At 43.8% G+C, this 15058-nt stretch overlaps 1 protein-coding gene across 1 annotated transcript; it reads right to left on the reverse strand.

The window, feature by feature from the left end:
- Nucleotides 1–158: 158 nt before the first annotated feature.
- On the reverse strand, nt 159–11981 carry LOC130113742 (troponin T, fast skeletal muscle isoforms-like). Its single transcript, XM_056281358.1, has 12 exons — nt 11947–11981; nt 11821–11834; nt 10337–10501; nt 7801–7819; nt 7610–7655; nt 7402–7518; nt 6146–6223; nt 5828–5941; nt 5449–5561; nt 4899–4989; nt 4204–4244; nt 159–452 (listed from the first exon to the last, which is right to left on the reverse strand). Exons 1-12 carry the CDS (start codon nt 11964–11966, stop codon nt 416–418), a joined length of 855 nt encoding a protein of 284 aa, XP_056137333.1. The 5' UTR covers nt 11967–11981; the 3' UTR covers nt 159–415.
- Between the last annotated feature and the right edge of the window lie 3077 nt (nt 11982–15058).

Here is a 15058-nt window from a genome sequence, read left to right on the forward strand (position 1 = left end):
AACTGAATACAGACACAAATAATAACTACTTTTAGAATAAACTGCAGCTTTTTAACCTTAAGTGCAAACGGTGTTGAACAAACGACTTTAAAATTACATGGCTAAAAATAGCATCAACTTTATTGAGGTTTGAATAACAACAGATCTACAGACACGGCTTGTAGAGGCACACTTTATTTACAAAAATGCTGAGAACCAAACAGCGAAGAGCGAGCAAGGAAGGGGTGTTCCTACAGCAGCAGCTACTGAGTGAGTGGGTGATCGGCTCCTGGTCGGATGTGATGCGACGCTGTTTAATCCAAACGTAAGACTCGGTTTCATCTGCGTCTGCGTCTCGGCTTCAGCCGCGGCCAAAGAGCGCGTGCTCTCGTGAGGAGGGGCGCAGCTTGGCTTCCGGGCGCGCGGGCGGAGCGGTCTACTTTCTGCGGCGGGCGGCGGCTCCCTTCTTGCTGCTGTAATGCGTCAGAAAACAAACACACAAGCGACAACAAAACGAGTGAGATCTCGTTGTGGGCACGATTCATCCGCTGCGGCCTTCGAACGCTTCTACACGCGCGATTTTTTTTTTTTGCGTACACGTTTTCCGGGAACTCTGCCTCTGATTGGCTAGTACTCGCTCCTACTTTATCTCTGATTGGCTAACCCATCCCTAACTCCAACCAACCTAATCAACGGAGGCAACGAGTACTAGCCAATCGGAGGCAGAGTTCCCGGAAAACGGGTACGAAAAAAATCACGCCTTCTACAAGTTGGCAAGAGTCTCGCTAGACTATTACGGGTCCCATGTGTTGACTTCCGGGGGGGAGCTGACCAGAAGACTACAGCCAGTACGACCAGTACGACCACCAGTACCATGACAGGAAAAAACAACAACTGCGGGTATTTCTTACTCACTCTACACAAGAGATATTTGAATAGCTGCTATGGTATTTAAAATGGCGATCTTAAATTAGGGTCAAAAGCCCTCTTCTCTGACCTTCGTCATCATCATCATCCCCTTCACTGCTACTTTGCCCAACTGGTCAAATCTCTGACAGGCGTGTAACATTCGGTAGCTTTGGTCAGATGGGAAACGAGCCAGACTGGTTTTACTCCAGTGTGGCAGTGGGGGACATTTTAAGGTCATAATGGCGGCTTGACGTTCAAGTAAACTTGCACATATTGGGGAATTTTCTTGGTGGGATGGTCAAGATAAGACAAAGGGAAATTCAGTCAATGTTTCGGTTTGTCCAAACATCCAGATTTTGGTGAGATCACTCAACAACCACTCCAGAGGGATCAATAACCTCAACATGCAGACCAACGTGCAGAACTTACCTACTCAGAGATTTGAGTAATAATGATGGAAAGAGCAAACAGCCAAGTTATTCCATGAATACTTTGCACATTGTGCAGGCATCTGTGGAGATCCACGACCACAAATAATGCTACCAGACACCGCCGGTTGTTAGGATGAAACCAGATCACTGCTTGGAATCGGTGAAGCCCTTACAGACCAAGATTCCTGGATAGCCACAATGCCACTAATGAGGATTTAACAATGTACTTAGATTATTAGTAATTAGGAATGTGTCTGTGATTAATTGTTACTTTTGTCTGCAAATTTACCACAAATTTCAACTGGTTAAAAGTTTTGCTTCATCTTTAATGGCAAAGACTCATGGAATATCTGCTGTAGTAGTTTAGGAAAGGGTCTGTCTCAGGACACACACACACACACACACACACACACACACACACACACACACACACACACACACACACACACACACACACACACACACACACACACACACACACACACGGCAATGGGGGACATTAGAGAGGCAGTAGGGTGAGCAAAGATTTGAGGCAGCAGTCAGGGAGGTCTGAAAAGAATATATAACAATCCACTATCCGAACCGCGTATCCTGCTCTCAGGGTCACGAGGATGCTGGAGCCTATCCCAGCAGCCATTGGTCGGCAGGCGGGGAGACACCCTGGACAGGCTGCCAGTCCATCACAATATTAAAAAAATAAATAAATATATATATATATATAATTATTTTATCATGGTGGCCTGATGGTGATCTGAGGCCTTAGTGACCATCCATCAAATCAGCCAGTGGCTCAGCCGCTCTTGTCTATTCTCTTTATCCGTAAGTGACATGGCATTTTCAAAATGACACACAGCATGTATGAGCCATTGAAACTAATCTAGCTCATATGGGGGTGCGTTGTTGTTGTGGGTATCCAGTCAGTCTCAGCCCTGTCAGGTCTGACAACGAGGCTAAACCCTCTACAGGACTGCTGGTGGTTTATGGCATTTTAACCCTGGGTGGTGTCACCAGTCGGACGTGATCTGATAAGAGAGTCCCGTGTCCTGCTGTCTGAATTACAGGCCAGATCAGGACAGATTTCAAACTCTGAGGTCTGAACTTTCCTCAAATTACACTTTAACGCTGCAGGAGATGGGCTTGCTCCTTTCAGGGGCTTAGATTCAGACAGATAGATAAATAGACAGGCATGTCTTTTTTTTCTGCCATACTCTGGCGTGAACTGCCCTGAAAAGTTATGTCAGTCATGTCACGCTGAGTAATGAGTCACCATGTCCATCCGCTGGAATGGCTGAGGTTAACTTCTCTCACATCTTCACAGTAATGAGATTAATGAAACCCATCCATCAGTGAATGAGTCACATAAGGTGGTCTAGTACAGTACTTAACTGTCTCTGTAACTCGTCAATGCGATTTCTGTAAGTGAGGACCTGGAAATAACACTGGGACATTGAACAGAGAACAAGGCGTTTACCTCCAAAAAGAACCAACCCCTTCCCTCTTTACGTGGCTCCGTTTTGCTGTGAGCTGCAAGCGTTGGGTGTGATGGGAGAGACCAAGACCACACACATTGCAAAAACCTTCCCCATGAATGCTTAGCATTTTTTGTCCCTATTCTCAGTGTAAGTCATGCTTTTTTAATTGCTCAGTCAAGGAGTCCTGAGCAGAAATATAAGTGGTACACAAAACTTGGCAAGTAAATTACAACTGCCGATAAGGAATTGCATTGTTTAGTCCTCATTTTTCTCACAGGTGAAAAGAAGTGTGGTGAGAATCACTAGAACTAAAATCTATTCTCTCACAGATTAAACTGTCCCATGGCAGCATATAACATATAACAGGAGTGTTCATGTTATGCACCGTGTGCCAGTCTTGATCTCCCAACGTGCAAAAGAGAGAGAGAGAGAGAGAGAGAGAGAGGGGGGGGGGGGGACATGAGCCCATAGAAAGAGTCACTTACCTGCGTAGCACACCGCACCATCAGAGACTTGACAAAGACCTGACTTTTGGAGAAGCTTGTCTACTGAAGGCTGTGGGACATTTTTCTTTTTGTTTTTGATTTTGCGATACTTTAATGATCCCCGTAGGGAAATTACACTGCATTTAACCCATCCTAGCTGTGTAGCTAGGAGCAGTGGGCAGCCGCCGTGCAGCACCCGGGGACCAATTCCAGTTTGTCTTGCCATGCCTTGGTCAGGGGCACAGACAGGAGTACTAACCCTAACATGCATGTCTTTTTGATGGTTGGAGAAACCGGAGCACCCGGAGAAAACCCACCACAGACACGGGGAGAACATGCAAACTCCACACAGATGATGCCCTGGGATGACCCCCACGGTTGGACAACCCCGGGGTTCGAACCCAGGACCTTCTTGCTGTGAGGCGACAGCGCTAACCACTGCGCTACCGTGCCGCCAACATTGACCCTGTCTACAGATGTAACATCTAGACTGTGATAGACAGGAGGTTGTCTAGATAAAGTGCTTTTCCTTGGCTACCGGGTTATCAAACAGAAGAAGAAGTGGATACGTAACTGTAAACACAAAGTTTTGTTCCACAATAAGAGGAACAACTTAGAAAGTTACCCATACAAAATGATTGACAGGCAAATCAATTTACAGTACTTCTCAAACGAGTGGATAACTTGTTGAATTCTTTAGATTATGGATTCTTTTCTTCCTTCTCCCAAAACAGACCTATGCAAATGTCGGTTTTGGGCTCTTAAACCTTCAGTTAGTTGGTTTCTCTTTGAGTGTGCGTTGTCGTCGTCTTTGTTCTCCTGTTTCAGTGTTGCCCTCGTGACCTTTTCCCCCATGCTAACAGAGGCATACCATGCACTGCGGGGAGATGCTCTGAGCTCCAACCACCGCTCAGAGCTGTTACTTACAATTTACTGAGCTCCTCCACTCTCTTACGCAGGGTTGTAACCTGCAGGGGAGCAAAGAACATCCGAGTTCATATCTCCAGACCGCATTATGGAGACCACTGGTCTGACTTACACTGAGCGACTATACTGAGTTTAAGACATGGACACGGATGGATGGATGGATGGATGGATGGATGGATAGCTAGCTAGCTAGATAGATAGATAGATAGATAGATAGATAGATAGATAGATAGATAGATAGATAGATAGATAGATAGATAGATAGATAGATAGAATCCGCATGTGGACGTTCTGGAAGTCCTTCATTTCAGCCTCAGCTCAGCTTTTTTGAAAATAAAGAAATGTGAAATTGAGAAGTAAAATGTGAAGTAGAGAATTTAGGGCAGTGTCATATGTCCAACTGACTTGTTGCAACAAAGCAGTAATTCAACATAGGTTAACTGTTATGTACACTTAGACACCAATTGTCTTACAGGTTGCACACATCAGAATATAAAAACCTTTGATTTGATTTAATATATGTGAAGATGTCTGAGATTGTTTATCAAAACATAATAATGAATATAAATTAAAGCTAGGGGACATCTCATTACCGCTGTTTTTCTTACTATGTGTAGATCACAAGGCAGGTTTGTATTGGGAGTAATTTGAGAAATATGGCAAAAGGTTGAACCTTTTTTTTACTGCAGACTAACCTCATACTTCTGCCTCTTCAGTCTCTCCATGTGATCAAACTTCTCAGACTCGAGCTGGCTCATCCATTCGTGCAGCTCGTGGATCTTGTCCCTGGAGATGAACACATGGAAAAAATAATGTCAGTTGCCAAGCTTTCAACCTTATTTTGACTAACTGCCCGCAAATACTAACTGACTGTTTGGAAATACTGGCCAACCACCTGGTCTATACTTAACCACTGTAGTGAAATGATCATTCAGCCTGCGATGGTATTCTTTAATCCTCAACGAAGACAGCTTTAGGACTCATATGCTGTTGTTCAAAGTACTTCGATGGGGATCAGTGTAAGACTCAGCTGCCTACATACCACTAGCATGACCATTGTAGTATTATTTACAGTACTGATGCTCTACCATACCCAGAGCTAGTCTGTCTAGAAATGATGGGTTTAATGGGCACAGCGAAAGTACCAATACTGAGTAAGGGTATGGCACAGTAGTGGCAGCAATGCCTGGCCAAATGGCACAGCACAGTACTCATATAACAGAAAAAAAGGACTTGGTTTCCTACTTCAGCTTGTCCTCATTGAGATGGTCGATGTTAAGGGCCTTGCGCCTGGATGCCAGGATCTTCTTCTTCTTCTCTCTCTCAGTTTCTTTCTTTCCGCCTCTCTTCTGGTCAGCCTGTCATGAGGAGTTCATAGACACTGTTAACCAGCCATACATCTAATTAACTACCATTGCTACTACGAGTAAATGCACCCGTTACAAGTACTTTGCTGGCAATGTCTTGGCAATGTCCAATGTACTGTGGGCTTGAAACTTCTCCAAGTTCAGTGACCACTGACTAGATCCTCAATATGAAGTCGGAGAAGGACTGACTGACTTGTCCACTCTGTGTGTGTGTGTGTGTGTGTGTGTGTGTGAGTCAGAGAGAGGTGTCTAGTCACCCTCTGCAGATGGCTGCTGTAGTTGGAGCCCATGCTGGACAGTGCTGACTTCTTCTTGGCCTCCTCCTCTGCCTTCTTCTTGGCATCAGCCTCCTCCTTCCTCAGCCTCTCTTCCTGAATGGAGAGAGCACGATGCACAAGTCAGACAAACAGCAAGGCAACACGATCAGAAAGACTGGATCATCACACGGTCGGTCCACCTCCCATTCAGCCACAAGCCAGACAGTCGCCATACAAAACTAGTCACACGGTCATTCGGCGCCGGTGGGCAGCTTGTCTGAGGAGGAGGAGGAGCTGGAAGTAGCAGAGATTACAAACCTCACGTCTGGCCTGGCGCTCCTTCTCCTTTTCAGCACGGACCCTCTGCTGCTCGGCCCTCTCGGCTCTACGCTTCTCCTGCAGGCGGCAAAAGGAACCACAAATATATACATCTCAGATATGAGTTGGTTAGTTATCTCTGATATGAAAACTGACAAACAAAGAAAAAACACTCAACCAACACTACAGCTGTTGGTTTTGTGTGTAACACCGCGTTGTTTCCTGCGTTGATCGAGCTAGGACGTTGGACTTTTTCTATCAGTGCATTTCGCTTTTTTTTTTCCAATCACTTGGTTAAAGCTGCTATGAGGGGTTTCAGATTTATGTTGACTTCACATGCCCTTGTGGAAGAAAGCGGCACTGTTTTGCAGAAGAGTGACTCAAATACGTGTCACCTCTTGTCGCAACTATCTAATCCCACCCCCCCCCCTTTCTCCCCAATTGTATCCGGCCAATTACCCCACTCTTCCGAGCCGTCCCGGTCACTGCTCCACCCACTCTGCCGATCCGGGGAGGGCTGCAGACTACCACATGCCTCCCTCCTCCGATACATGCGGAGTCTCCAGCCTCTTCTTTTCACCTGACAGTGAGGCGTTTCACCAGGGGGACGTAGCGCGTGGGAGGATCACGCTATTCCCCCCTGTTCCCCCTCCCCCCCGAACAGGCGCCCCGACCGACCAGAGGAGGCGCTAGACACATACCTTCCCCCGGCTTCCCACCCACAGACGCAGCTGATTGTGTCCGTAGGGATGCCCGACCAAGCCGGAGGTAACATGGGGATCACCGATCCCCATGTTACCTATAGACTGCTATGCTACCCAGACGCCCTAAACCACAATGAGTATCTCTAATTGTGGATATACTATATCCAAGGCTCAGAGTTTTCAGTTTTTATTTTCAAAGCCATCCAGCATGCCGAATTTCGCCACAAGAGGACACTGTTACATAACGTCACACGAAAAGGAACAACTTTTGGATCCGCTGAAACATAAAATCCGGGTGAAAATCAGTTTAAAAATCTGGGTATTTTTCCGTGAAAATCGGTAAAAACCGAAAATGCTGAGCCTTGACTATATCCCGCCTTTCTTCTGTAAATCGTTTCCTCAGAATTTGGAGATAAGCCTTTGGCATCATCATATGTTTAATATATCGCTGATGGTCTCTTTTGCTGATGTCAGTCAAACAGAGGCGTCACAATGATATCAAGACTTTAAAGATGCAGATATCAGGTATTTGTTCATTCTAACTGAACTCACGATTCTCTCCTTGAGAGCAATGAGCTCCTCCTCCTCCTTCTTCCTGCACTCAAAGTGAGCATCGATCAGGGCCTGCAGCTCGACCAGATCCTTGTTCTGACGTTTCTTCTGGATGTCCTGCAGAGCGAGGCAAAGGCAAAAGTCGTGTTTTACCACAAGTTATCACACCATCTGGGTTCGATGAGGCCGTCCTGCAGCGCCTACTCACATCAAAGTCCACTTTCTCGCCATCAGGAATCTTTGGTGCACTGGGCCTGCGGGAAAGGACAGATTTTAGTGTGTGCGTCTCTCGTGCGGCCGCACACCAAAGCGGAAAAAAGATGTCATCGAGTAGTAATTCAGCTCAGACTGAAACGTGTGGAGAAATGTCAAATCGGGTTACGTGAGGCGGCAACTTACTTGAACTTTGGCTTCTCCTCTGTGCGTTAAGAAATGAAGAGGGGACAAGTACATGTTATCTGGTTAGAAATGGAAACTAATCTATTTTGAACAAAATCATTTAATATCCAGGCAAAAATGTCTCAGGCATTACATGAATTAAAATCTAGGTTTTTGATTCTATATGAAATGTCAGATTAGCTGGAAAGATGGGAAGGAAAAAAAACAAATTGTAGCTTTGCTGTCAATTTGAAGTTAAGGTTAGAATGGAAAAGTGAAGAACAAAAACCAATGTTAAACAAATTTTGACACAAGGAAATCCCAAGTTTGGTGAATATGAGTGTGACATCTTGCTGTGAGTGTGGTTACTGTAAATCAAAATTCAGTCTGATGATCATGAGTGTTGTTAAGACAAGGAGGGCACTCCTAAATTGCTTCACCATTCTGCATAACAAAAAAACAAAACAAAAACAAGCACCGAGAAATCGCTTTACTGCTATATCACTTTACCTACATCACTTTACCTCTGCAGCCATGAGTGGTTAACCTATCTGTCTAACCATGGCTGAAAGTGTGGGGTGTGTTTTGTTGTTGTTGGGTTTTTGTTTGTTGTTGTTTTTGGCTTGACCCCAAAAAAAATTGTCACAAGCAAAAAAAACCAAAACTTTTTTTCTCATTTTGGAAAGAGTTTAGCGACACCATGCCATGCAGACCACAATTGGTATAGCAAGACTTAACAGTGGGGTCACTGCACAGTGAAGCAAGTGTGAGCATTTCATATTCTTTCACCCTTTTTTCCTCTTTATATTTTTTCTTTTTCAATCTAGCCCTTCTTTTTTTCTCGTATATAATTTGATGTGCATTGAAAATCCTCCGTAATGTGTCTGTTTTGCAAAGTTGAGCCAGTTTGACAATGGCCTTGTATTTGACAGAAAGGTAAAATTTGGACAGACATATTTTGTGAGCAGCAGAGCAGACCCCCCCCCCCCCAGTACAGCTATATGGCACACTGCAGTCCTCCCAAAACCAGAATGACAATCAACTTTAACCAGCTTTATTTTTAATCAACATACCTTCCTCTTCCATGGCCTCTGCATGCAGCAAGTGTCAAAGACAAAAGCAAAATAGAAAGCGTTAGCGGTCATAGTAGGAGTTGCATATCTATGTCCACTATGCTCCTCAAGCACGTTTGACTGCTCCAAAATTCACAACCTCTCAGTTTAAATTACGATTTGATAATTCCTGTGGGGAAATGTGTCCTCTGCATTTGATCCGTCCTAAGCCATGAAGCGGCACATACGGGACATGCTCCCAATTTCTGAGGCCAGTGCCTCGGTTAAGGGTAACGGCAGGGGTATCTGGTGTCTAACACTGCATGTCTTTGGATCAGTGTGTGGCAGCTTGATACTTGAAGTCTTAGGGAGATGATCAAGGTATAAGCCCCTTCGAGATGGGATGGTGATGTCTGGCCGGGGTTTAAAGAAAGTACCCTAAAAGCCATGTTTGGTTGTTTCCCCCCCTTTAGTCATTGCCAAAATGTTTGTTTTCCTGCTTGGTCAGAGCATAGTAGAACTTATTTTGCATTTAGAGAAACAGCCATGCTAAAAGTCTACAGTATATTAACTCTGTTTTGATGCACTAATGTCAACCTGCATCATATATCCAAGCCAAATTGAAAAGGCACATTTTAATCAGCTGGTAACAGCTACATGGTTATGTGCCATGTTGGTAAAGCCCCAGCCTCAATGCAAATGTACACAACATTGGAACCCTATCCTGGAAAGCAAGGACTTTAGATAGGATGTTTTTTTTTCTGTCAAATTAATGAACAAATGTCTTTTACACAATGACTGACAGTCTAAGAGCAACATTCATCTTTAACTGTGTATAATTTGACTGTATTTATATTGTTCATAAACAAATGCATGAATCAGACTTGGGTTTTGAGTCATTTTGGGATGCAAACTAATACATTTTGACTTAAAATTCTAGATAAGCCATTCATATATAAAGTATAGGAGTTCATAAGGACTACATTGTTAGAGGTCACCTAAGGTACGTCACAAACATGACTGATTTACTGAAATGGTGGTTAACGGTCCAATGCTTGCATGGTTAGTGGTTTAACTACCAGTAAGCTGCAGTAGAAGGTCCAACATTTCTGTAAATGGACACTCCCAACTAGAAGAGCGTGGTCTAATACTATCAGGGTTAGGGGTTATAGTCTGGTGGCCATTGGTACTAAAAAACATAAGCCCTCATTGCACAAAAAGATGCTTTGAATAAAAGCATTCGATATGCGTCTTTTCCAGTAAAAGTGGATGTATTGTCAAGTGATCTCGCTATTGCCCTTCTGAAGGATGAGGGTTATGTTTGAATGGCCTTCTTTGGTTTTGATGGAGGGGAGATAGAACATTAGTAGGTTTGAAAGAGGTAAACTGAGATTAGTGTCAGTCTGGCTATAGCAGGTAGAGCTCTGCTGCTGCTGCTGCTGCTGCTGCTGCTGCTGTCGCTGCTCCCGGGGAAAGGATGATAGAATAGTCCCCGTACCACATACCTTCATGCACCTCCTCTGGTTTTGGCTCAGGCTCTGGTTCTGGCTCTGGCTCAGGTTCTACCACAGGTTCTGGCTCTGGCTCTGGTTCTGGTTCTGGTTCTGCCTCTGGCTCTGGGGCCGCCTCAGGGGCCACCTCTACTTCCTTTACTACTTCCTCTTCTACGGCTACACAAACATGCAGCGAGCCACCAGGGAGAGGAAGGGCAATGAAAGGGTTAACAGAGCCATTAGAAGAAGGTGGTGGGGTGAGTCAGGGGGGGGGGCAGAGAGGAGGTCTGCCGGCAGAGGAGGACGGGGCCATGCTGGTGAGAAGGCAAGCAGTTATTAGAGGAGATGTTGTCGGTCGCTGTGGGGCAAAATGAGATTGATTCCCGTGTGCAGAAAAAAGGAGCTAGCCATACTAGAGACTGGTGGGCTAAAGCAAGAAAGCTTAAAACCTAATATATTTTCATAGGCGGCAGGATTTTTACATCCACTAGCCGTATGCAGTGGTACTTCAGGATACCGGAGAGGTAGACATACACGGACAAGCCTGTGGTATTCTCTTTCTGACCTGAATTCAAATGGAGACGGGGTTCTTGAATGGAAAAAAATGTTAGTGATGACCAGCATGCCATAAAGTACATGAACTGTTCTCAGAGGTGAACACAAGTCATCAAACGTAGTTACGGAAAAGTTGGCTAACAACATTAGTACGGATGATATTAGACTTATCATCTGGAGTCCGCAGGCTGTCTTACCATCGTATTCTTCGTTTTCGTCCGAGAAAGAAAGGAGTAAAACAGTATTATCGAGAGATCCTTTCTGTACCCAGATTTGACAGAATACAAACGCAAATTTGGGGACAGTAGGGATTCATGCTCAGCATACACAATATAGCTTCTCCTCAGCTGATCACAGTTCAGCTCAAACGATCGCTTCGGAGTAGCTTCAGTTTACCAAAACATCCTCGATATGACTTCTACGAGAAAGTCGCTGTTCTGTCCCATTCAAGCAGAGCGTGCTCAGCTGAGGAGAACGGTCCAATAGCAGATCTTCATGCAAAGCTGCAGGAGGCCTTTGCCAAGAACTCAGTGACTGCTGACTGCTGCTTATGTTTACATCACGGCTGACAGTCTCAAAGGCGAAACGTGTGACTCTGATCTCATGCCCCGAAGATGCCGCTGTGCTATTGGCAATGTTGGTACCTGCAACCATTCAACAGCAAGTCTCTCATATCCAATTGATGGAGAGAGGATCCTTTTTTTTATGCAGAATTGCATAACTTGAATCTCAAAGGAGTCAAGCCAAACCTGCAATGCACTTAAACCATTTGAGAGGAAATGGAAATCTGGTTCAAGACAATGATAATGTCCAGAGACGACGCTGGAATTTAGCACAGGAGTTAAAATTCTCTTTACTTTAATGAATGTACCCAGACACCAGTGACCGTGTTTCTAGTTTACTGTTTCAGGATCTTGGATGGGATGATTGGTTTTACTTACCCTCGACCTGATCACTGCAAAGCAGAAAAAGAGATAGTAGCAGGTTTAGATAAAGTCCCAACTGCTCACCAACATCATGGCTGTATGAGGCAAGTCATGAAAAATTGATATAGCATATGTACTTACACTTCCTCTGTGTCAGACATGATGGCAGTGGACTAAGCAACCTGTGTGCAAAAGAAAAGGCATATACATTAAGTCTCTCTGCAGGGAGTGCCTATTGGCTGTAAGTATTTATAGCAATGGATTAAGTTGCAGGCTCCTTGGATGTCTCCTCCCAATCCAGCCTTGCCAAAACCACACCCTGACAGTCCAAACATATTTATGCAAACTGTGGCAAGTAAATTCATCTAGTCTTTTTTTCTTCTCTTTTCTTTACTTGTCTTTCCCTAGCTTTTGACATTTTGTTGCCATCATCGATGCATCTGCTGAGTCATTGAGAAATTAAAAAAACAACAACAAAACAATTATATGGTTTGTAATAAGTATTAGCAATTGGACTAAAATCGAAACCATGTCTTGAATTTGCTTCTCCAATGATAAGTGAGAGGAGAACCAAACATAGGTTTATGCCAGTGGAGTTTGTTCTACCACAGGACGTGAGATTGGTTGCTGGCAAAAAAAAAAAAAAAAAAAAAATTCAGAGGTTGCTGTAAAGGTCATGATCTATGGCTGTTTAGGTTAAACCTGTCCCTTGGCTGCAGTTTAGACATTGTTTGTAATTTAGACATAGGCGTTTGAGACTGTTATCTTTAGAAACACATTGCTCCATTTTACAGCACTTCCTGTCACTTAGCCATTCTCAGCATGCGGCCTTCTTGCATTCAGTTACAGAACTCATAACGTTAAAGAACTCATGTTATAGAGCTCATAATGTTGTTGAACTCATAACTTTATAGAACTCATAATGTTATAGAACTCATAACATTATAGAACTCATAACATTATAGAACTCAATGTTATAGAACTCATATAACATTATAGAACTCATAACATTATAGAACTCAACATTATAGAACTCATAACGTTATAGAACTCATAACATTATAGAACTCAATGTTATAGAACTCATAACGTTATAGAACTCATAACATTATAGAACTCATAATGTTATAGAACTCATAACTTTATAGAACTCATAATGTTTGTTGTACCACAAATGTATCGATGACATACATCTAAAATAAAATTCCGGAAGCGGTTTCTTTTAGGCCCATGTAAAAGCACATGGTAAGAATATGCTTAAATGATTAGCTCATGTGTTCCAAACTGATTAGACTAATATCTGTGGGGCCACCGTGCGGGGCCCCCACATTAAAACTATTTCAAAACAGACAGCTGCAAATGTCTCTCAGAAAAGGTCCCGGATCCAGTTTCAGTGGATTCGATGTTACAGATCGAGTTCTTTCTCTTGGAATAGTACCCATAGTTCCACTCTCCTTTCCTTATCTGGCCACCTCTCCCAATTGGTTTGGTTAGTCATTATTAATTCCCAGCAGCTAAAAACTAGACCTCGAATATGGAACTGACTTCATTCAAGAAAGTAAACATCAAAATCAAATCAATCAAATCAATCAAAAGTAAACATCGAAATTTGCTAATAAATTTCCAACAACATTTTTTCCAGTTGAAATTTCTTCACAATTGTACTAAAAATCCTTTCAGTTGTTTGTCTCTTATCCTATCCTGATGACATCATTATGTAACATTAGTATTTTGGTTTAAAACAGCATTAGGAAGATTCTTGTTCTTCAAGACCAGGACCCATTGGACCCTATTACAGATAATAATTTTCCAATATATTTTTCATCCTCCAAGTCTATCAGAATTAAAGTGTTAGCCTACCTCTCTAATCTACAGGCTGACTAAATAAACAGACAGACTTATCTGATAGATATAAACCCATATGCAAATACACTATCTCCTTGTCTGAAAACTTTTAAATTTGCAGTAAGAATTAATAAAGATAATCAAGGTATATCATCCATTGCATAATTCACTGTGGCGACCCTTGTCATGCCCCTCCTTAAATTAAATGCTGAGACATAGTTGCAAGAGCCTTAAAGCATCTGTAAATCCCATAGGTATGATCAACTGCTAGGGGACTGGAATCTGACCAAATTTCTCATATACTCTGCACAAAAACAAAGTCATCCATCGCTAATGCTTAGGAACCGGCATGCAATTAGATACACTTAAACACCATCACTGACCGAATTATGGCCGGTGCAATAATTCAGCTCAGCAATTTTTTTCTCGCCCATGACCTCAGCAGCTCTAATAGAGAAACATCTACTCATAAGCTGTCCTGTTTCCACACAGTGGCAAGGGTTTAACTCAGGCAGAGATGCTCTTAGCTTGGGGCCGGGGCTCTTAACATTGTACTTTTGAGTTATTGTCTCCCTCAATTGCTCTCATATTCTTTATTCAAGTGTGTACCCCTCTCTCTCTCTCGCTCTCTCTCTCTCTTACCTCAGAAAAGCTGAAAGAAGTGAGCTCCCTGCTGGCCGAGACTGGCTGTAAGGCTCTGCAAACTTACCGCGCTGATTATGTCCTTCTGTTATAGTGACACTCGATCCGCTCGGGCTCCTCATTGGCCAAGGAGATGCTGGGAGGCGAGGCTGGGAGGGCAGGCCGATGTCTTGGGCCCCCGGCTCTCAATAAGGAGAAAGACAGACCTAGTGGTGAGGAGGGGGGCTCAAGTTTGGAGAGAGCCTGCCAAGAAGCCCCTGTTGCTATTTTGGCCTCTGCATTAGGCAAGCAAAATTTATCATGAGTGCTCTGAGTGAAACAAGACATTATTATTTGGTGCTCCTGAACCACCTCCACCCAAAAGGTGTCGGCCACTTAAACAGAATGTATGGCCTGGTCACAGAGAGACAGGAGTGCGAGGTTCTGTTGATGGTGTCTGTTGAATCTTCCCTGAGTTTTTAAGGATTTTGGGGGATGGTCTTTAGTTTCCTAATGTTATCAGAACCCTGTCGGCCTGGCAGCTGTCCCTAAAAACCAAAGACTCTCACTTTCACCACCTGGACTCGTGGTCTGTCTGAACTGTGGGGTTCATTTGATACACAGTCCAGTTTCCAGACATCAGAGGGTTGGAGTCGCCCCAATTAATCAGAGCGGCTGGTGTTGTGTGTAGGAGCTGGGCTCACTAGCACTTGGGTTATTGGCGGTCTTAAGTGATCCTGAACGAGCTCATAGTAGGCTCCAGGGGGCAGCATGCCGCCAAGGTGTG

Source organism: Lampris incognitus, chromosome 6 (assembly GCF_029633865.1).
Source record: "Lampris incognitus isolate fLamInc1 chromosome 6, fLamInc1.hap2, whole genome shotgun sequence".
In the NCBI taxonomy this organism is placed as follows: domain Eukaryota; kingdom Metazoa; phylum Chordata; class Actinopteri; order Lampriformes; family Lampridae; genus Lampris; species Lampris incognitus.

Coding starts and splice junctions, on each gene's coding strand:
- LOC130113742 (XM_056281358.1), bottom strand. CDS start 11,966: ATGTCTGACACAGAGGAAGT. Junction 6,224..7,401: donor TTGCTCTCAAGGAGAGAATC/GTGAGTTCAGTT, acceptor TGCCGCCTGCAG/GAGAAGCGTAGAGCCGAGAG. Junction 453..4,203: donor GTGGAGGAGCTCAGTAAATT/GTAAGTAACAGC, acceptor GACGCATTACAG/CAGCAAGAAGGGAGCCGCCG.